This window comes from Cricetulus griseus, chromosome 4, assembly GCF_003668045.3.
Source record: "Cricetulus griseus strain 17A/GY chromosome 4, alternate assembly CriGri-PICRH-1.0, whole genome shotgun sequence".
Taxonomy (NCBI): domain Eukaryota; kingdom Metazoa; phylum Chordata; class Mammalia; order Rodentia; family Cricetidae; genus Cricetulus; species Cricetulus griseus.
Window position 1 is genome coordinate 225,889,931 of NC_048597.1, and position 23,503 is coordinate 225,913,433.

Here is a 23,503-nt window from a genome sequence, read left to right on the forward strand (position 1 = left end):
TCAGCTGGAATAGAACTGTTGTCTGGAGTGAAGGAATGACTGAGATGGGTGGCTGGCACCTCTCAGCAAGCTAGCCAATGTGCACATGGTCTTGTCAGGATTCCAAGAGAGCAAATAGAAGGCCCAAGGCCTCCTGAGGAGGGCTCAGCATAGGTGTAGCATCACCTCAACTGCATTCCAGTGGTTGAAGCTGGTCACAAACCCTGCTCAAATTCAGAGTGGGAAAAATCAAGTTGACCCTGTGATGGGAACAGTCAAAGAACCAAACCATAAAGAAATAAGGACACAAGGAAGGATGGAGAATTGTGGCCACTTTTGAAAACTCTCTATGATGTGGGGTGTCCTTCTGTGTGCTGCGAATATGCTTTGTTGCCATGGGTTAATAAAGAAGCTGATTTGGCCAATAACCAGGCAGAATAGAGCCAGGTAGGAAATCCAAACAGAGATATGGAGAGAAGAAAGGCGGAGTCGGGGAGATGCCATGTAGCTGCCAGAGGAGTGAGATGCCAGAGCATTGCTGGTAAGCCACAGCCATGTGGTGATACACAGGTTAGTAGAAATGGGTTAATTTAATTGTGAGAGCTAGTCAGTAATATGCCTGAGCCATTGGCTAAACAATTACAATTAATATTAAGCCTCGGAATGATTATTTTATAAGGAACTGGGCAGAACGCATGAAAGATTCCAGCTACACCTCTACCCTAGTTCCTGAAATGTAGGTGTGTTTATATCAATGTTTTAACAAGAGCATCTTGCTCCCCAGGTGACAGCTGACAAATTTATTTGCCACACATAAGATGGTTCCATTAGCTCCTAGTTGGTAGGAGCCCAAGATGTTGGCTGAGGATCCAGGGGTGTTATGATGCTTTCAGACATATAGCTTGAGAGCTGGTGGTAGCCACCGGAAGGAGGGCTTTGTTGTTTTCCCATCAGGTTCCTCCAACAGATGACTTGAGTGTTATATGCCACAGTGACCAGCTTCCTCTATAGCAGCCCATCTAAGAGAGTGAAAATAAGGCAGAAGCCGGCCTTTGGTGACTTCCCCACCCCCAGAGGCCATACTGCCACAGCTGTTCTACGGGAGTAGGTCATTAAGTCTGGCCCACAATCAGGGGAAAACCAGACTCCTCCTTCTAGAAGGAGAATCAAATAGTTCCTGGGAGCTATTTAAAGCCACTGCACTAGGAGCTGACAGTCACAACTTATGAGTTCAGTACCCACAACTGAACAGTGGCTATCAGTCGTCAGTCACAGACTCTCAGCCCACAGCTGAAGGCCTGAGGACACAGGCCATCGCCAAGGCCTCCTCAGATTTAGGTTTCCCCTCTGAGAGTTCTAGAAGGCTGCAGAGGGTCCTGTGTAAGTTCATTCTTTCACATGTCTCACTCTGAAGTGCCCCTGTGAGTACCCCAAAATGCCCTTGGTGCCTGGATCATTGTGGCCCTTCCTTCCCCCCACAGAGGAACTGGATCTCAGGGCTACAACAGACAGGCTACTCCAGGGCAGGTTCCACCTCGCTCTGCTGGGCACTGACCCGGCCTCAGAACCCAGTGAGGCATCTGCACCTCTTTTTGCTCTTTTTGAGCCAAACAATAAGACTTAGTTTCCCCTGCCATGAGTGAGCAGAGAAATGGTTCTGAAAAGTGAACACCTAAGATTGACACGGGCTGCAGCTTCCTCTTGGACCTCTAAGAGCTCTGATGATGTGTTCGCATCTGGCACCTTCTCTTCCTGTTTTGGCTCCCACATCAGACAAGCCTGTCCCCATAGGGCAGTAAGAGCATTGCCAGGTCAGTGTAAAGAAGTATTCTGACTTCACTAAGCTCTAGTAGAGTTTCAGAGTCTCCCTGGGCTGATTGGCATAAGCCGGGGTCACATGGTCCTGTTTCAGTGGGGTGGGAATAAGATTGAGTGTTCCTTACACTGGTGGGCTGGGTAGGGTGAGGTGGTGAGTGTGGCAGGTGGAGACAGGTCTCTGCCATAGCGCTACTGTTTTCCCCATTTACCAGTGAAGAGATTGGGGCCCAGAGCTGACAACATGGCTAAAGGCTCACAAGCCGTAGCAGGCGAGCTCATGGCTCCCGCCACTCCAGCCCCCACCTCAGAGCTGTCCCATCTCGTGTCTGCCTAACACTGTCCTCCATGACCGGCAGCTTTGGCAGCGATAAGGTAGGAGCATGGGTCACCAAGGTCAGATGACAGAATGTGTGCCTCTCTGCTCAGACAGAAACCCTGTGATGGACTTGGGTCTCCAGACATGGGAGCCATGGCAATCTGAACGTTTGCGTGCTCTCTCCCCTTGCCTCACAGCTTGTGTGTGAGGGTTAGACGCAGACTCCCTTCCCAGGTGTCAGTTTGGAGAGGAGTTCAAGGCCCTCCGCTGAGCACATGTTAGGGAGGACATGCCCCCCCCCCTCAAGGCCCTCACCCTTATCAGAGTACTTATTGGCAGCTGATGACTGCTGAAGGGGGTCACTCTCCTTTGGGAATGTGACAACATAGTAGGTTTCTTATGGATGCTCACACACCCGGGCACATGTGAGCAGCACCAAATACTAGCAAAACAACAAAAAACAGAGACAAGGAGCCAGGAGGGAGATGAGGTCAGGGGCGCTGGGTGAGGAGGATGAATATGAACAAGATACATTACATAAGTGTCTGAAACTTTCAAGGGATGAAATACTGTTGTTGTTGTTGTTGTTGTTGTTGTTAATTATCTGTTCAGATGTGTTTGTTGATGCCTTTTCCTCTTCTAGAAGGTTCCAGACGAGTGAGCTACCTTCTGGCTCCAAAGGCAGCATAGGGCAGTGTATGGAGCCTCGGAGGGAGGAAGGACTCAAAAGAAACAAAAACAAAACAGAACCCTCCCCTCAGAATATGGGGGCAAAGGCCCCTGTGGTGGGGGAAGCACGAGATACTCTCAGCCCTTATTCATGAAGCCATGACAGGACAAGAGATTGGAGCCTCATGTCAAAGAAAACTCATGGATTTTTTCCCCAAAAGCCTGTAGAGCTTTAGAAGGAGCTGCTGGCTGGGACCCAGAGGTAGACAGGTACACCGTTGATACTTAGGGACCTCCTGCCAGATACACACAACTCGGTCTGTCCACCCACAGTCACAGGACCGTTTCCTCTAGCTGAAGATGAGCCAGGCAGATGGGACATCTTTATTTCTGATGGAGAAACGCCCAGACCAGGGTCCCATGGATCCAAACACTGTGCTTGAAATAGTTTCTGGAAGATGACACTCTGAACCTCAGGCAACGCTGCCACAGTGCCAAGGTGGAAGGTGCTGTGGTGTCCTGGGCAGATTTTCACTGCCAAGATGGCCTCAGAAGACAGCCTGGGCCAGAACACACACAGGGGATGGGAGCCAAGCTAGGCTGGACTGGAATCTTGATTTCAGGCCATTAATTGCCATTGTGGCAAAATGCCCAGGTTCTTGATTCCCTGCTCTCCTCCTCTGGGCTGTGGAGACTGTGAGACTTACCTCACAGCATCCAGATTAAATAAAAGAGGCCTGGCTTGAGGAAATTACAGGTTGAGCATTTCTTACCCAAAGTGCTTGGTTCAGAGCTATTTCAGATGTCAAATGCTTTAGGCTCAGGATGCCCAGCTTGACCCTGCAAATGTCAGTCTACTCCCTCCTCCTCTGGTCTCCTCCTCAGCATGTCCTCACAGTAGAACCATGTAACGTCCAATTTCCAGCCCCATGTCTCCATGAGAGAGGCTGGGATCAACCTGGGGGAGAGTGAGTGATTGCGGTCCAGGAGGGGTTTTTACCCGTCAGAGGAAAGAAGTCCTCAGAATTCCCTGAATCCCTGTGCTCTGAGCTACAAGGGGCCTGGACCCCCAGGGGATCAGCATATCAATACCCACCCTTCCTGTGACTGCCCTCAGAGATCCAGCCCATCCCAGGAAGACCCTTCCCATCCAAGAAAAGGAAATACCATGAGTGTCTCTCAGCATCCAACCAGCTCACTCATGGAATAACCTCTTTGTAGCTGACAGGGCCCAACAATCCAAGAGAGTCATGGGAGCTCCCTATTCATGGCAGAGTGTCTGTAAGCTTCCTGCATTTTGGCAGGCTACCTGGTGACAGATGCATGCCAATGTGTGAGATGGGCAGATGATTGCAAAACCAAGAGAAGAAGCTATCTTCCTCAGACTCTCCAAAGCCCCCTTCTCAGACTGATAGACTGACAGCAGCCTCCTGTGTGCAGTGTGTGACATGAGACCAGACTGCCAGGCTTGAGTTTCAGCTCCCCCTGAAGGACCGTGGACATACGTGACCTTAGATGAGCTTTATAACCCTCAACACACCTGTCCTGTAGGGCTGTTGAGAGACACATTGTGGTGTCAGACACAGCCAAGTGTTCACCATTGGAAGAGAGCTCAGTGAGGGATTGTCTAGATTAGGTTGGCCTGTGACTGTGGGGGTTGTCTGATTACCTTGACTGAAAATACACAGCCTGAAAGTGGGCAACACCAGCCTGTGGCCCTGTGTAAGAGTAGAGGCAGCTCTCAGAGCACTAAGCATGCCTGCATTCTCTCTACTCTCCACTATCCATGTGATGTAACTACCCGCCTTGACATCCTGCCCAGTACCCTGGAATTATCAGCTGATTCTCCTCTAAGTTGCTCTTTGCAAGTTTTTTTTTTTTTTCACAGCCACAGAAATATAACCAGCAAAACTGTTTAGAGCAGTGCCTGCCTACCACACGATCAGGTCTCAGTGCATATTAGCTCTGTCCTCTTAGTTTCCAAGCAGGATAAGGATCTCACTCTGAGGCAGTATGAACACCCTAACCATCTATCAATGTCTGTGGGCAAAAGAACCAAAAATATTTGAGAATAGTGTTCTAGGTCCTCTCTGGATCCTAATAGCCACAACGAGAACCTTAAATCTTAAACCCAGGACTTTCCAGGTTCCTGCTCCCTCCCCCTGAGAAACACTGCAAAGACAACGGAGGCTTTAGCCTGCTGTTCAGAGCCCCAGTGCTCATTCTGTGGAGACTTAAATGGGCAATGCATCAGTCACCCTCCCCTGAGCATACAAAGAAAATACTCAGAAACAATAACGGAATGAGTCTGTGTTTTAAGAGGCACTTAAATGAATTAAAATCAATATGCAGTCACGTTTGTCTGTAAAACCATATTAGCTGGCATCCAGAATGTTCTACTGGTGGAATTCTGTTTTAGAAGATTCTGAACTCATCAGGCATGGTGGTGCACACCCTTAATTCCAGCACTTGGGAGACAGTGGTAGGTGGATCTCTGTGAGGTCAAGGCCAGACCGATATAGAGTTCCAAGACAGCTGAGACTACACAGAGAAACCCTGTCTCAAAGATCCAAAAAGAAAAAAGAAAAAAGATACTGACCTCTGTAGGGTGAGGTCACAGGACCTGTCTATCCTTCAGTGTGTGTTAGGTCAGGAGGCTTATAAAGCCTGGGAGCCGAGTCCCTCAGAGTCCCACGACAAGTAGCTGTCTCCACGGATGAGGCACAGAGAGAGGATGGAGACTAGGTGTTTGTGTGGTGGTCTGTTTCTCACTGTCTTTCGTTCTGATGCTGTGACAATTACCTTAACCAAAGGCAACTTAGAGAAAGAAAGGGTCTGTCTGGCTTACAGGTGGTAGACCATCATGGAGGGATGCCAGGACAGGAAGTCAAATGGGAGCTTGAAGCAGGAACCATAGAGGATGCTGCTGACTGGCTGGCTCACTCCCAGGCTCTTGCTTCTTTAAATGGCATGGACTGCCTGTCCAGAGAATGGTGCTGTCCACAGTGGGCGAGGCTCTCCCGCAGCAATTAACAGTCAAGACAATCAATTCCTCACAGGTACACCACAGGCTAATTGGATCCAGGCAGTCCCTCAGTGGATGATTTTAGACTCTCCTCTCAGATGACTCTAGGTTGTGTCAAGTTGACAAAATGCTAACCAGGACAGGTCTCCACAACTGACTGAAAATACCATGTAATAATGCTTGTCTAAGTATCGCTCACATGGAGATGAGGAAGCAAGCCTGGGAAGGGACGGCTTCAAATGATACACTCATGAAAGGGTGACTCTGGTACAATCCAAGGTGCAATTCACACCTGAGAACACTCCAGTCTCACACAAGGGAACATGAGGGAGTGTTCTTTTTGGGGCATGCCAAAGCACTTCTATCGCCCTGTGTCCCCAGGCAAAGATGGTTCTGAAAACTGACGGTCGTCCTCAGACACACTGGTGCTAGTGCATGACACAGCAGAGCACATTGTAAGGAGACCTGTGAGGGTACTGACAGGGCTGTGGCAGCCTGGACTGCATCCTTCCCATAGTCTGTCCTTAGAGAGCTGCTATGTGGTCAGTCCAGCCATGTGAAGCAGGAACAAAAAACCAGCACTGAAAAAGCAAGATTCAGGAAAACACTTGGAAAAGGTAAAGAGATGGGAGTGAGCAAAACTGACCTGAGAGGGAGAGACACAGAAAATGTCACTCATCCCATTACTACTGTAGCATCAGAGTGTCGAGTCACAAACAAGCCAGTCCATTCGAACCCGAAACCCCAGCAACTAAGGCAGCTCGAACATACTCGAGTCTATCATGCTACAAGCAGTGCAGACATGTTATGCTTTAGACCATCTCATGATCATGTCACCTGGGCTTTTCTTCCAAAGGACCAGGAAAAGTCATTAATGTTCTATTCAGAGATCTAGCAAGATAGAACTCAAAACCTGCTCATCAAAACAGCCTACAGTGACCCTTATTGTCTGTATAGGCCAGTCAATTCAAACAACTGGGAACTTAAACAGAAATGCTGCAACCAAATGTAGAAGACCAAGAATAAACCTGGAAAGCAGAACCTAGCTCCCAAGGCGTGCTAGCCCAGTCCAGAATGCAACTATATTTGTAGGTTTTTTTTTAACAAATTTTTTATGTGTAATGAATGTTTTGACAACTTACATCTATATTACCACATGCATGTCTTGTACCCAAGGCGGCCAGAAGAGGGCATCAGATCCCTAGGACCTGGAGTTACAGATGCTTGTGAGCCACCATGCAAGTGCTGGGAACTGAACCCAAGTCCTCTGTAAGAGCAGCCAGTGTTCTTAGCCACTGAGCCGTCTCTTCTGCCCATTATTCAGTATGTCTCAGCTCAGTGCTCCTGTAGAAGTGTCTTTCAATTGTTTTAATGATGTATCAATCACTGACATTCTTGGCCTCAGGCTTTTAGGCAATGTGCCCATAATTGCACACCCTGAGAAATGGTCTGTGCTCCCTTCTATGTTCTATGGGAAACTCTTAAAAGCTTAAGTCTTAGCTGGTGTGTGAGTCAGTGTTACAACAGCTGCCAAAACACTAGTTCTGTGTCTGTTACTGTAGGTTAGCTCTGGAAATCCCCTTTCCCCACGGTGGTACTGGGAAGTGACAGACTCTTTAGGAGATAGGACTTGATTGTGGGCCTGCCCTTGACGATGGTATTGGCACCTGGACCCTTTCCTCTGCCGCACCTCCTTGACATTGTGAGGAAGGCACACCTGCTCCACTCCACACTCCCACCAAGATGTCATGCCTCGCCACAGGCTGTTGGATCATGGGCTGAAACCATGAACCAAAGCCATCTCTACTTTCACAGGTGTAAATACCAGAAGAGCTCACTAAGGAGAGGGCGACATCTGTGTACCTCCGATTCTGACTCATGACATGGTCACAATAACATCTTGCACATAAATCTATTACAGAGTACCAAACCCTATGCTAGGCACAGAGCCCTGGGCACAGCCCTTGGGTCCACGAAGTAAAGCTTTGTACGAGAGGCCTCTCAGCTACACCACACAGCTTATAAGTGTGATTCTGGTTATTGTCAGTCACGCTAGTGTTGACCTTCACATTCAGAGGGTTGGCTACTCTCCATCGTGACGTATCTATGTGAGTCTGGTAGACTAGCACCTTCAGTCTTAGATTCTGTAATCTAAAGAACTTACAGATTCCATGGTTCGCTAATAAAGATAAAATTGCAGTGGCAGTGCTGAACTGTAGAGTATGGTTTGTGGAGTGGAGCTTGGAGGCCTGGTACTTGTCTCATACCAAGTTACCCATTCCAGCTTCTTGTGCACAGATTGCCCAAAGACCCAGAGAGAGTGTCACTCTTTATTCTCAGGACCAGCAGCCCTCCTCCCTTCTGCCAGGCCTAGCATCCTCCTTAGAGACAACAATGACTGGGTTACAAAAGCATATGGGCCAATAAAGAGCATTGTGGATACTCCATTGGTATTTACAAGAAACTGAACAAAGACATGTAAGATTCAAAAGCATGCCTCTTTCACACATGAGAATTAGTTTACCAAAGCTGTTTCCCATTGTGGAAACATAAAAGACACAAGACGATGGATGGATGGATGGATGGATGGATGGATGGATGGATGGATGGATGGATGGATGGATGGACAGATGGGTGGATGGATGGACGGGTAGATGGATGGACAGATGGACGGACAGACGAATGAGTGGACAGATGGATGGATTTTTCTGGGACAACCAGGAGTCATGGGATTAGAGCTCATCTCTCTGAATTGTCTCCAGTGATATGCTCTGAATGCACCCAGTTTCATCTGACTCCCTGCCGTCAGGGCTTCCATCTGAGGACTCACAGTCTGGGATGACCATCATTGCACAGGGGCTGAGTTATCAGCATGGTTATAAGCCAGAAAAGGTGCTGATATTTCCCTTCTCCTGGGGAGCATGCTATAACCTCCAAGTTGATAGTGGCTGCATTATTAGCCTTGCCTGAAAGAGTTTCACAGATGACCGTGTGCTTTCCATAGTTTATACTCACACTCGGGATTCTCCCTTAAAAGACTTGTGCTGAGCTGGTGTGGTGGAACACATCTGTAGTCCTGGGATTCAATAGGCAGAGGCAAGAGGATTTAGAGCAGGTCTAGCTTTGGCTACATGGTGAGAGCCTATCTGGAGAAAAACAAGAATCCCACACTGGAGAAGAGGGCCTGAAGTCCACTGAAGGACCTTAAAACCATCTAACTTTTCAGGTCTTAACTCAAGAGCCCATAAGAACCACCCAGAGCACTTTCTACCAACACATACCCAGGCTGCCCACTTTGGTTCAGTGGGGCCACACAGAGACCTCCATGTGGTCTTTTTAACGAAGCTTTCTACGGGCCACCATCATCGTCTTTCCTGTACCATCAATTAGATTAGGGAGGTGCTGCCGTCTGGTGACTCAGCTCTCGCCAGGGCCTGGGGCTTGGTGAGAGCGGCACTCATGCGGTCTCTGCATCATGCCCTCATCAGGTCTGGTGCACAGCTGGCCCTCCCGGAAGATTCTGCTCCCAGTTAGCAAGGGTTCATTGTCCATCACTCCAAAAGTTATTAAGCAAAATGGAAGTGGTGCAAGATTGCTCAGAGATAGAACACACAGAACAGTGGGGGAGACGATTATGACAATTCCAGAGCATCCCTTCCAGAAGAATCCCATAGCTTGTGCACACTGCCTTTCCCCCCATCTCTTCCCAGTAAGAGGCAGCCACTAATGCACCCTCGCTCTGTATTCACCTGTCCTGCACATCCCACATAAATGGAGTAATGTGCATGAACTGGACCCTGTGACTGGTTCCTTTCAGTTAACATTTGAATGTCAAGGGACACCTATGCTGTGATGTGCCTCAGCACTTTCCTGTGCTCTACTGTCAGTCACAGAGCCCTCTCTTCAGAGCTTAGCATTTTGTAGGCATTTGCTAGAACAGTGAGTGAGTACATGAATGGTTGAATGAATGAATGAATGAATGAATGAATGAATGCATCCACTAAGGCCAAGCAAGAGTGTGTAAGGCAATGGCACCATCTGCTTATTACATGTCATATGGTGGCAGAGTTTATGTCTCCACCTAAGTCTCATTTACAAAATGTTCAAGTGAGAAGTCCTTCACCCGAATTGTGCTCTGTAGCAGATTCATGAAGCTGGGGGTTGGACCAGGAGACAGGAATTTACATTTAAAGACAATGAATGTGCTGAGAGGCTGGGCTGGGCGTGGACTTGGGGCATCCATATGCCCACTCCAATTGGCTCCATCATTTGCCCACTAGGGACCCTTCAGCAATGATAGTCTTTGCACTCCGGCTTTCTCCTCATAAAGTGAGAAGCAAGAGGGAATCGGAGTCCTTAGACAATGGAGTTAACTCAGTGCCTGGCATGTTAGCGAGGCACTGCTGAGCAGAGGTCATCAGGAAAACCACCCCCCATCCTTCAACCCTAGTGGGGCATCAGGGTCATCTCAGGCAGGTGTCACAACTTCATCTTGCAGGTGATAAAATTCAGGCTTGTAGAAAGCATGGTTTGTTTGCATAAAGACACACATAGCTGTTGCATATCCGAACCAACAGTCAAAGCCTGGACACAAACGTCAAAGCACATGGACTTTCTGAACTGAAGGCCGGCATGTGTTTCACCAGTGGGAATTTCGTGAGCCCTGCCTAGGAGAACGAACCTCTGGAGCAAGACCATTCTGTGACAAGGCTGGCTGACTTATTGTTGAAGGGAACCAATGAAGTCTTCTCCAGGAGTAACCCCTCTTTCTGTTGAGCCCAGTCATTGGGAGCTTAGCTTGCCTCTGGTTCCTCTGTTATTTAGGAAATTTGGGCTAAAACACCTCCAAACAGACCCCAACAGAAGGACCCTAAAGAAAGGGTTTTGGGGGAAACATCAAACCAATAGCCAGACCTGAGGGCCCTCTTCAGTTTGGCAAACACATATAGGAACTAGAAAGTGGAAAGCCAAAGCTCCAAGCTCACCCTGACCCAGAGAGTAAGCCTACCGTGGAACTCACAGACATTCTGTTTCCAAAGGCTGCTATGTTGGTGGCCAAGTAAGTTCCTTCTCTGAGTCTGAAATCAAACCCTCCTGCAAATGGGAGGGAGGAGGCCAAAAGGCCCAAGAGGCTCACTGGTTTCATTGTCTGATCCTCCAAACACCCCCACGTCATTACAGAGTCTGGAACCTGGTGCTGCTGGCCAAGTGCCCAGAACTGGGGCAGCCAAGGTATGTCTGGAAAAGAGGACTTCTTCGAGGCAAGCATCCCTCATGCCAGGCAGGCCAGCGAAGGAGCTGCTGTTTTCAGACCCCTCACTCGAGGCTTCCATGAGCCTCGATAAAGGCAAAGCCAAGAGCTAAATGCCAGGCACCAAGAATACAGAAGCATGTATGTGCAGACCAAGGATGCTTTCTATCACTGTGGTTTTTTAAAAAATTAATTGATGATTTCCTATGTTGAGCATAATGTGTATTGCTATGAAATTTCAATCGGATTACCAGTGATTGCTAGGGAGGAACCTTGTCAGCTGCCCTTGCTAGCCAGGGAGAAAAAATGGACTGGGAAAAGAGCCAGTTAGTCAATGGGCCTAAAGTCCAGTCTAAGATTTCATGGTCACAATATTTTCAAAATATTTTGTTAGGACTTTACTTGAAAAATAAATAGAAACTTGTGAAAATAGGTTGACTTTATGCTACATTTAAAATCACTTGGTACTTTGTAATTATGACATTGAAAAATACCTTAGACCCAAGGTAAAAGCTTGGTGTGTTGATTAGCCTCTTTAAAACACACTGCCAGGGCTGAAGAGATGGCTCGGTGGTTATGAGCCCTTGTTGCTCTTTCAGAGGACTAGGGTTCGATTCCCAGCACCCACATGGCAGCTCTGCTCTCAACCATCTGCCCCAAGGTATCCAATGCCCTTTTCTGGCCTTTGACAGTACCAGGCATGTACGTCATACACGTAAATACATATAGGCAAAATACCTATACAAATAAAATAACAAAATAAGTAAATCTATTTTCTTAAATAAAGTAACAGTGCCTGAAACGCAACAAAGTATTGGATGAACAGCTACTGCATTGGAGTTCTCCTAATATATGATGCCCCACACCTTCACCTTTTAAAAGAAAGAGTGTGTGTGTGTGTGTGTGTGTGTGTGTGTGTGTGTGTGTGTGTGTGTGTGTGTGCCTCAGCTCTCTCCTTCCACCATGTGGAAGGTTAATCCTGGGGATTGAACTCTGATCATCAGGCTTGGGAGCAGGTGTCTCTACCCAGTGAACTATCTTGCCAGTCCAGTCTTATTGTGTGAGATAGATGATACCCAGTTTCAAAACACATTCACACATGCAGGAGTCTGGGGAAGAAAGGGAACTATGAATGACCCAGTGTTCATCCCAGGTCCCATGACCCCTGAGTCTCCAGAGATACATATTCAACAGACTGTATGTAGCTCAAGAATCTGCATTTTCAAATGTTTCTGTGGAGACATTAATGCAGGTAATCTTGGGTCTCCATGTGAACACCACTACCTTTGGGCATAGCCAGCCATTAGGAAATTTAAAATCAGCCTTATCAATTATTTCTAAGTGCTAAAAAGACTTACAGTGGTTTCCTCTTATATTTATCTCCTATTGGTCCTATTTGGAATTTTGAGTGTTATACTGCATTGCTATTTTATAGGATAAAATATTTATAGGATAAAATATAGGATTGTTTTAATGTTTAACAAGGTACCTAAGTCATTAAATTTCACTCCATGAATCTACACAAAATGGTCAAACCTTAGTAACTGACTCACAACTCAAGAAAAAAAATAAAAATATCCTGGGGCTGCAGAGATGGCTCAATCGTTAAGAACACCTGTTACTCTTACAGAGGACCTGAGTTGTATTCCCAGCACCCACACAGTGGCTCATGACTGCCTGTAATCCCAGCTCCAAGGGATCTGCTGCCCTGTTCTGGCTTCATGGGAACTATATGCCATCACTACCTAGTGCACATGTCCATATTTTCAATAGAAAACTTTATAAAATCTGTTGGCTTAATTAGGGTTTCTGTTGCTGTGAAGAGACACCATGACCACAACAACTTTTCCAAAGGAAAACATTTAATTTGGCCTGACTTACAGTTTCAGAGGGTTAGTCCATTGTCATCATGGTAGGACATGGTAGCCCACAGGCACGCATGATGCTGGAGGAGCTGAGAGTTCTCCATCTTGATCCACAGACAACAGGAAGTGAACTGTCTACCACACCGAGAGTAGCTTGAGCAATGAAGACCTCAAAGCCCGCCTCCCACAGTGACACACTTCCTCCTACAAGGCTATACCTACTCCCACAAAGCCATAACTCCTAATAGTGCCACTCCCTTTGGGGACCATTTTCTTTCAAATCACCACAGTAGTGTAAAAAAAAACAGACCCTGAAAGTTGGGTGGAAGAGCTGGGTGTGGTGGTGATGCTGGTAATCCCAGGAGGCGGAGGATTAGGGGAGGATCAGGATTAGGAGCAGGAGGATATCCTCAGCTACATAGTGAGTTCAAAGCCAATCTGGGATGTATGAGACCCTGACTCAATAAAAATGGAAGAAATTTTGCCGAAAGGGGTATGGAGGCATTTCAGCGTCTGAGTCTGTGGGCTGGTTCCCGGCTGTTGTCTTCAGCCATGCCCATTCTCTAGATGGTAGAGGCCATGGAAAGAGTGAGGAGGTTGCTTCCAGAGTTTCCAAGTATTATCCAAATTCTTTCTGGCTTTGGTCCTATCTTCTGAATGACTGAACTTCAGCCCCCAGACATGAGACACCAAGTTGGCAGGCACTCAACAGGTGTTGGCCCCCTGCTACTTCTCTTCTGTCTCCAGATTATCAGTGTCATGGGTGAGCAGAGAAGCCTGTGGGTCATGAGAGCATCCTGGATTTCCTCTGACCTCTGTTAGAAACCTTGTGCCTAAGTGAGACAAGAGCAGCTCCCTGTAGCTTCTCTCTGTGTTCTCTTGAGCCAGTGTATGCAGAGTCCAGCCAAGGCTGGAAACACTGTAAACATCACCTCACCCTGGCATTTACTGTCTATCCTGGGAAAGCTTATACCATGAGCTATGGAAAGAAACCCTATTTTCCTTGGTGTGTTTTGTTTGTCTGTTTTGTTGTTGTCTTTTCAAGGTATGATTATTTATTTCTTACCCTTAAAGACTTAGAGAAGACACTCTCAGCAAGGATAGCCTAAGTCTCTTGGCAATCTGCTCCTGGTGCTTTTCTTTGGTTTCCTGCATTCTCTTGGCCAAAAGTTTAGCCTGTTCTGCAGCATCTTCTTGTTTTTCTTAGTACATTGTTACTTCATTGTTTGTGTGGCAGGACACGTGGGGTAACAAGATGCTGAGTCTTGGATGCGTTGGTCCTGGGCATCTGACCTTCTTTGGTGGACATCATCTTCCTTAGAGGGATTTAAAAGATTTCAGATTCTGCTAGCTCTTTTAGCCCCAGTCGATGAGGCACAGTAGTTATCTGTCAGTACAGGAATATCCTTCTCTCCTTTTTGTACAATAACCATGTTGTGAACACTCAGATTGGCATTCATGATGCATCCTTGATCAGACCTGGGCTTCCTCTCTCCAGTGCCCCTAACTCAACAGCAAGCACACTCTGCCTTAGTCAAAACACCTTGCTTCATGGGAAAACCTTGTCTGTCATTCCCACCACTGATTGGGACCACATAAGCTTCCACTCTTCACCAGAGTACCAGCAGCTACTTCTGTGGCTTCTTATAGAACATACAAAGCTTGTGTTCCTGTCCACTTCAGTGACTTTCTGACAGCTGGTAGCAGGGAAGAAGATATTTAGCTTCATATTGTCATAGCCTAGGAGGTGCCATGAAAAAAAGACGATGTTATTTTTTAATAATTTGTATTTCTTAAGCTAGCAAGATCTTGAAAGGGGTGTTTAGTGGGTAGGTGTGGTAGTTTGAAAGAAAATGGTCCCCATGGGGGTCAGTGGCACTATCAGGAGGTGTGCCCTGTGGGAGTAGGTATATCTTTATAGAAGGAAGTGTGTCACTGTGGGGGCTTTGAGGTCTTCTTTGGTAAGCTCAGTATGGTAGACAGTTCACTTCCTGTTGCCTGCCAATCAAGATGGAGAACTCTCAGCTCCTTCTCCAGCACCATGTCTGCCAGCACACTGCCACCCATACCCCATAATCCATAATGAAAATTGACTACACCTCTGAAACTGTAAGCCAACCAATTAAATGCTTTCCTTTGTAAGAGTTGTTGTGGTCAAGGTGTCTCTTCACAGCAACAGAAATCCTAAGACAGTAGACTTGGAATAAAAGAGACAGAAGTATAGGTTGCTTTTTAGTACAAACATTATGAAGCTTCTAGCCCACCTATGGTCCAGTCCAGCTTACCAGGGCAGCCTGGGTTTAGACTCTCTTTCTTCTCTCATTGATAACAAAATACCTGGCAAAAGCAGTGTTAGAAAGGGAGGGTTTATTTTGGCTCACAGTTTGAGGATGCAGTCCTTCGTGGCAGGAAGGCCTGGCAACAGGAACATGAGGCAGCTGGTCACGTTGCATCCACAGTCAGGAAGCAGAGAGAGATGAACACTGGTGCTCAGCTCACTTTTTCCTTTACAAAAACTAATGTTTATTGTGTGTTCATGTGTGAGTGTATGTATACCACAGATATTCCTGGGGAGAGCAGAGCATAGTTCACGGAAAATGGTTCTTTCCTTCTACTGTGTGGATCTGTAGCTCTGTGCTCTGCAGCTGGGCTCTGTGGCTCTGTGCTCTGCAGCTGGGCTCTGTGGCTCTGTGCTCTGCAGCTGGGCTCTGTGGCTCTGTGCTCTGCAGCTGGGATCTGTAGCTCTGTGCTCTGCAGCTGGGATCTGTAGCTCTGTGCTCTGCAGCTGTCTCAGAGACCTTGCTGAAGTGAGCGGGATTCTAGAGAAGAATGGGAGGCTTGTTCAGGACTCAGATCTCCTGAGTGCAGTGCAGCTGTGGACAAAGAAATTGCTTTCAAGGACCGGAAGGCTTCACTGGGGCCCCTGTCTTCATACCATCTAGTCATCTGTTGACGTTTTTCCTCTTAAGGACCCAATGGCCTCACTGAGGCCCCGATGCCTCTGTCTTCATGCAGTCTAGTCATCTGTTGATATTTTTCCATTTCAGGAGGAGATGGGTGTTTCCTGTGAGCTGCTGGAATCGGACTTCCTCAAGTGCAGTGTGGGATTTCCTTTCATGAGGTCAAAGTCCAAGGTGAGGCCCTTGGCAGGGATTGGTGCTTCCTGGACCACTGTCCCCCAGCTCTTCCCATCAGTCACTTATTGCTGAACACACACACACACACACACACACACACACACACACACACGTGTGCACACACATGCATACATGCACACAGACATGCACACATGCATATACACACACATGCTCACACAGGCACATACTCACACATGTACATGTACACGCACACATGAACATATGCACACACACATGCATGCACATTTTCACACACATGCTCACACACACACACACACACACACACACACACACATGCACATACACACAACAGACCCTGCCTCTCGTGGTGGCTGGGTGACTATTAGAGTCCTGGTATGTGTTTGTCACTGGTACTCTGCTCCAGGGGATCTGTGGTGACATAATCCGTCTCTCTGAGTCACATCATCCCCAATCAGGGAAGACACATAGAAGCCTTTGTGCTTTGTTAATGTTCCTTCATAAAAGGTTTTGTTTTCCTGATAGTCTACACTATGTTGAGTCCCCAACAGGACACAGGAGGATGCGTAGTGACCTGCAGTCCTGGCCGTGACATTTCTTTAGGTCCTCAGTATTTTCTGGAGATCCCTCAGATTTTCCCAACAGAAATGCCAGTATTCTGGTTCATATTTTGAAAAGTTAAAGGTACTGCGGTCAAGTTGGTGTTTAGAAGGGGACAGATTTCCTGAGCTCCCGAAGTAATACTATATGGCATAGCAGATATTCATGGAATGCGCTAGTGTGTGCCGTGGTTAGGAAAAATGACCAGACTGGTTTGTGGAAACAAAACTAGAATCTAAAGAGGTCAGGACTGCCTTTGAGTCAGTAGATATTTCCTCTGTTTTTAAAGAAAACTCTCTGATTTAGCTTTTTTTCCCATTAAAAAAAAAAAAAGTAGAAGCTCCCCTCTCCTTCCCTACCTGGTCATAGAACCAGACTGTTGACTCTTGAGCTTCTGGGTCCCAGCACCTGGTGATTGTTTCAGAGTGAAATAAGGTCTGCTCATGTCTTGGCAAACCACCCAAACCCATCAACTGTGTTTGATGTACCATGTCCCATAGTCTACAGGTCAAGACGGTGCAGAAGAAGGAAGACCAGGCACTATGGCTAGCTTTGCCCATGGTAAAGCATACACTTTGAATGTACACACACACACACACACACACACACACACACACACACACACACACCACTTCATTTAAATATTTTGAGTAACAGAAAATAGACTTCATTAAGAAACCCACACTCTCTCTCTCTTAAACATGCTACTCTACTGTGAAAATCCAGCTCATATCACAAATCAAACCCAAGACACATCTATTTCTCTCTCCTGGTGGAATGTGAGTTTCTGAGACTGTCGTAAAGTCAAAAGAAGTAATGACTGCGGAATATTGATCTCCTATTTTTGCTGCAGAAGTCATAAACATCAATAACTGTTTCTGTTTCATTTTTTTTTAAATTCCACATATACATGTTAAGACCCTTAGCAAGACTAAACCCAGAGCCGAGAGTGTAGGGAGGAGGGTAAGAAAACCCAGCAAACTACACAAGGACTGAGCTCCCCCTACCTGAGGCCCCTCATACTCACCTGTCCTCAAGTCCTGGGGTCATCGGGTTCCAGGACACCTGCTCAGGCTCATGACTGCACTTCAGGCTCGCTTTGATTGGCAATGTGTTTCTGTCACTCACTTCCAGCCTGGCCAGTGTCATGCCTTTATCTCTGGTTTTGATTTTCACTCAAACCATGTGCCCTTACCTCGTTTCAGTATTTAGTATGGCTGAATTAACTCAGATGTCTCACCAGTTCTGACTCTAATAGGACAAAGTCCTTGACTGTCCCTTCTTTTGTGTCCCCCTGCCCTGTCTTCAACCTCATCCTCCTCAGAAACCAAGCCCTACTGCTGCAGAGATTTCTGCCTAGAAAGGGATGCATGTGTCCATCATGGAGAATGGTCCAATTTAATGGTTCATGCCCATTCTCTCCAATAGCATTCTGTTTAACAGAATTCAGTGTCTCAAAAAAAAGCAAGCAATTGGCCCAGTGGTGGTGATGCGTGCCTTTAATCCCAGCACTCAGGAGGCAGAGGCAAACCAATCTCTGTGAGTTCAAGACAAGCCTAGTCTACAAGAGTCAGTTCCAGGACAGCCTCCAAAGCCACAGAGAAACCATGTCTTCAAAAAACAAAAACAAACAAAACAAAACAAAACAAAAGCATACAATTGCCTAGAATTTACTTTAATGGAAACCAAATAACTGAGGTATGTTAAAGGATTCATAATCTGCCAGTGTTTGCTGGAGCTAAAGACCATCCTATAAATGTCACAGCTGTTGATTTGTAAACTTGGCAAGGCCTGGGAAGATGACAGAAGTGAAATCAGAAACTCCTGGGTTTGCAGTTCCAGTGTGCCACTTCCTCTGGGACTTCCTGTGGGGTAAAGGGCATGGTTCTGCTGTGAAAGCCTCGTTGGGCCTGAAAATCAGATTCACATTAAAAAGTAACACTTGCTATGCAGATGGGCTTCCAGAAGACAAACAGCAGACTGTTCTAGAAAACACAGTTCACAATGTGGGTGGCTCTTGGTTGCCAAAAGTGACTTCTTTCTTTTTCCCTAGTACGAGTTCAGTGTCATCTTTGACACAAGCCACCTGTCTGGGGAAGAGGCAGTTCTCAGCTCCATCGTGACTGCTCAGAGGTAAAAGGCTTTAAACAGACTCTATTCAAAGATACAAACGTTATAGGATTGGGAAAGGACACACCTTGGGCATCCCTAGGATATGAAAGTGGTTACTGGGTGATAAATCCCCACAGTTCCGGCTGCAATGTGACCTCGGCAGGGTGGTCATGGGGTTCGGCTTGCCGAGTATGTTTGTCACATCTCTCACTGCTATGACCAAACACCTGATGAGGAGAAGCTCAAGGGAGGCAAGGCTTGTGCTCGCTCACGGGAACTCACAGAAGGGGCTCACTGGGAAGACTGTTCTTACATCCCAGTGACTAGAGAGCTGAAGGCAGGTGTCTGCACGCTGCTTTTTTCTTGAAAGTGCTCTCTCGCTTGTATCTGAGCTTCCATGGGAAGATTTAACCTCCGCTGAGTGCGTGCTAATCCTCCTTGTTAGTCTTCCCCAGGGGCACACGGACATGCCCAGAGGTGTGTCTCCTGGGCGATTGCAAATCTCCTCATGATTAGTTCCAATCCAGTTAGGACTAACCCGTCACCCCTTGTCACCACTTCTGACTGGGCCTGGGAGGCCTGAGGATCAGCTACTCGTGGGGAAGACTACAACTGAGGAGAGACAGGCTGCTGAGGTGACCTTCTAGTTCAAGGTCATATAATTAATTGTCCAGTTCCTGCTTGGCCATGTTTTCCAAGTCAGGCAGATGTTCTCTGTGGATCGTCAGGCTAGGCCATCAGGGATACACATGGAGAAAGCCACCTGCAGCCTGAGGCCCTGGTGAAGCCAAGTGGACAGACAGAGAGGCATATAGAGGATGTTACCTTCTCCCCCTAGAGATGTTTATGGCTGTGAGTGCCTGAGCCAGCCTTTGGGACTTTATGAGCCACCTCCTGGAGCCGCAGCCTACACACGCCTTGAAGCAATATCTAGGTATCAAATGACTGACAGCTGCAGTGAAGAGAGCACCGTTAGGTTAGCGAGTAGGGACAGACCAGCACTGGTGAGGCACAGGCAGACGTGGCATGCATGAGTGGGCACACCCACACACACTCTTAAGGTTCTAGTTGAAAATATGCTGCAAGAATCCTCTGTGGACCCTTTATCCAGATTCACCTAGTGCTGATGCTCTGACTCATGGATTCACCCTTTCTTTCCATGGAGCCTGTTTCTCTTGACCATCTGAAAACAGGTTGTAGAAACCATGCCTCTTGACCCAGAAATGCTCCCTGCAAATTCCCCAAGAACAAAACTACATGTCAAACTCAGGAACGTCAGCCCTGGTACATCTTACCCACAGCCGTGGTCCAGTTACACCAGTCATCTCAGGGATGTCTTTCCAGCCATTCCCCACTGATTCACAAGACTTAATTATTTGCTCTTTGCCTGATTTTCAAATTCACATGAAACATTGCTGCAATCTGAAAAGAACACATGCAAAGTGCAGACAGGGCAGACTGCATTTCTGCATCGAGAATTCAAGAGAGATTCTAGGGTGATGGGGGGGATGTCATTTCCATCCTGAAGAACAAAGCGTATCCGTGAATGTCCACCTCGCACCCTGCTGTGCTGAGTCCATGTGAACCAGCAACACGATAGTGAACGGTATTCATGGGCATCCCTAAAGGGAGGGTGGGGACACAGGGGCCGATAAGAGACGGAGCTGAAAGAGTGTCTGAACCACACTCTGACAACAGTGAGGAGTCCCTTCAAGCGCTTGAAGAGATCTAGTCCCTAGTTTCATTTCTATTGCTATGATAAAGTGCCTGGACAGAAAGGGACATATTTGTTTGACAATTCCAGGTTATAGTTCGTTGAGGCAGGGAGGCCACATCAGCAGGAGCTTGAAGCAGTCAGTGGCATCCACTGGTAGTCAACAGCAGAGAGGAATGAATGCATGTATGCTCACTTGCTGGCTTGTGTCCAGCTGGATTTCTCGACTCTGATACAGTTCAAAACCTCCTGCCTAGGGAATGTTGACACTCACAGTGGACTGAGTCATCACACACTAATTAAGGTACACACACACACACACACACACACACACAGGCCAACACAATACTGATGATCCCTCACTGAGACTCTTTCTAGGTTGTCTCGTGTCTAAAATGAAAGCTGGCAGTCACAGTGACACACCTCTGATGGGGATGACCTTCTGTATATATGTTTCTCTTCTTGGTTAATGAATAAAACACTGTTTGGCCAAAAAAGGCAGGAAGATAGGCGGGAGTAGGAGACGAGGAGAATTCTGGGAAAGGTAGGCAGAGAGAGGCAGCAAAAAGACGCCATGTAGCTCAGGAAGGAGTAGCAGGTCTGGACCCTTGTCTGGTAAGATAAGACCATGTGGAAATACTTAGATTCATAGAAATGGGTTAATAATTAGGACAGAGCTAGCCAGTAAGAAGCCCTAGCCATTGGTCAACAGTTTCATCATTAATATATTGTCTCTATGTGTTCATTTGGGGCTGAAGCAGCAGGACCTGGCGGAACAAGAAGCCCCAGTTAAACAACCCAGCAGCTCAGCATATCACGATGAGATTGCTGTACTGACTACAGGGAGGCAGATGCCCACTGAAACCTGAATCCTACCACTGTTTCTTAGATTCACAGAAAATGTGCCATTGTTGGGCAGGCCCACCGTTATGGTCTGTCTGTCCTCCAACACCTAGCACAGCCAGTGTTCATGAAAAGGAACAGGACATGGAAAGGATTTCCTTGTCAAAAAGAAAATGACGCAACCTGCCTCTAACCCCACTGCCCCCTGGGAGGTCAGAGGGGGTAGGAGGCAGAAGCTCAATGGGGAAAAGCTTCCCTTCCTCTCAGAGTGGCATGCCATTTGTTAGCTAGTGGTGTGCTAGGCTTGAAGGCACAGTGGAAACACCTGCAGAGCTTTGAAATCCGCTGGTGCCTGATGCAGCCCCACCCATGCCTGGGATTTGGATCTAATTGGTCTGGGGTAAGAACTGGGGGAGTTTGGAGAAAGACTCCATGATTCTAACTAATGTTCAAGGTTCAGAACCACTTGTCTGTGTAGTCCCGAAGTCTGCTCAGCAGACACCTGTTAGGTACTTGCTATTTACCAGTTACAGGGATAAATGTAGGTGACATTTTTATATGTTCACAACCTACTAAAGTTAAAAAATACCCTTCATATACATTAGTTTAAGAATTTCCAGATAATTCCTTTTGTTATAATTGTTAAAGAGATCATAGAGCCATTTAAACATACTGGACTGGTCCACGTACTTGCTTCTTGGAGATTTTGTGGAAATGCAGTCTACCCACCCCCCAAAGAGTTCTCCTAACAAATACTTGACTCCCTGCTACAACAGACAGATCCCTAAAGCCCCTTATCTCAAATGTGACAGTTAAAATGTCAGCCATTTCTCTCTTCCATCCCTACCCTTTGAAGGTCTCTCGACTACTTACAGCTTTCAGAGAGCATCATACTGAGACTAAACAGTGTCTCCTGACCCCTCCCCTCTACCATCAGCAGCCTGGTCTGGCAGCCCACTTGGAAAAGTCCCAGCACATAGAGATTGAGGAATGGCAGAAAGTTATTTGATGTTTGGCCTCTTTATCTCAGCTTTTCAACTTGGCTCATTCTGGAGCCCTTACTTGATGACAGATCAAACTGTTATTGGGTGCGAGCTGCTAGCAGCCCCAGGTGTCTGGACACATGACAGGGGAAGGGATGACTCTTCCATCAAGAGCCAATTGCTCAGGCCTGGGAGGATGCTGGGTGCAGGGAGGGTATGGGGTGAGAGTTGTACCAACAGCATTGACAAGGAAGTCACCTCTAGACTGGCCCTGGCAGTGATTCCGGTGCTTAGATTGCTCCCTGGAAAAGGCAAGGCAGGGGATCTGGTCATGTGGGCACCTGCTTCTGCTGTGGACACCCTGTGAGGGACTGATGTCATCCCATGTACGGAAATCAGATGTAGATCCAGGGGCAGTGACAGTGGCCCTGTGCGGTCAGAGTCGTGGAGCATCTTTGTCTCAGAACAATAGGAGAGAGGAGAAAGGATGTGAGAGCTATTTTAGTTCTGTTGCCATTCAGCACTTGCTGGGTGGAGGAGGAAGGCGGTGGGGACGATGGGAAGGATGGCGGAGCAGGTGAGGTTAGCAGGTGTTTGGGGGCTATGCCTGGGGAGCAGGTGAGGTTAGCAGGTGTTTGGGGCTATGCCTGGGGAGCAGGTGAGGTTAGCAGGTGTTTGGGGGCTATGCCTGGGGAGCAGGTGAGGTTAGCAGGTGTTTGGGGGCTATGCCTGGGGAGCAGGTGAGGTTAGCAGGTGTTTGGGGGCTATGCCTGGGGAGCAGGTGAGGTTAGCAGGTGTTTGGGGGCTATGCCTGGGGAGCAGGTGAGGTTAGCAGGTGTTTGGGGGCTATGCCTAGGGGAGCGGGTGAGAGAAGCCCCGCCCAAACCTCACAGGGTCTTGGGGCTTCCAGATTCCATTCCTAGAAGACCAGCTTTGCTTTCATTTGGGATCCCTTGTTCATTTCATGTGACAGAGCCAACCTTAAGTGTTCAATTGGTTCAGCAATCATAACCCAAGAGCAAATGTCTTCCCAAGGTAGCCACTTGCCATGGCATACATATCCCGGTCCTGACTGAGGTTTAATGAGCTAGTGAGTCGAAGTGAGTAGAGCCCCGGCTTGAAGTTCACTGAGCTCCCTCTAGCTCATGACATTGGGGCTGTAAGATGTTAAGGCTTCTCTTGTAGGTCCAGAGTGGTGAGCCCTCTGGCCCT

The 23,503-nt window shown here is 47.4% G+C and overlaps 1 protein-coding gene across 1 annotated transcript in view; it reads left to right on the forward strand.

The window, feature by feature from the left end:
• Itga9 (integrin subunit alpha 9) overlaps nt 1-23,503 on the forward strand; it is a 295,174-nt gene that overhangs the window by 210,137 nt on the left and 61,534 nt on the right. The window contains exons 19-20 of the mRNA XM_027415345.2: nt 15,971-16,057; nt 18,693-18,772. Of these exons, the coding sequence (XP_027271146.1) occupies nt 15,971-16,057; nt 18,693-18,772 (167 nt within the window). The remainder of the gene's footprint in view (nt 1-15,970; nt 16,058-18,692; nt 18,773-23,503) is intronic.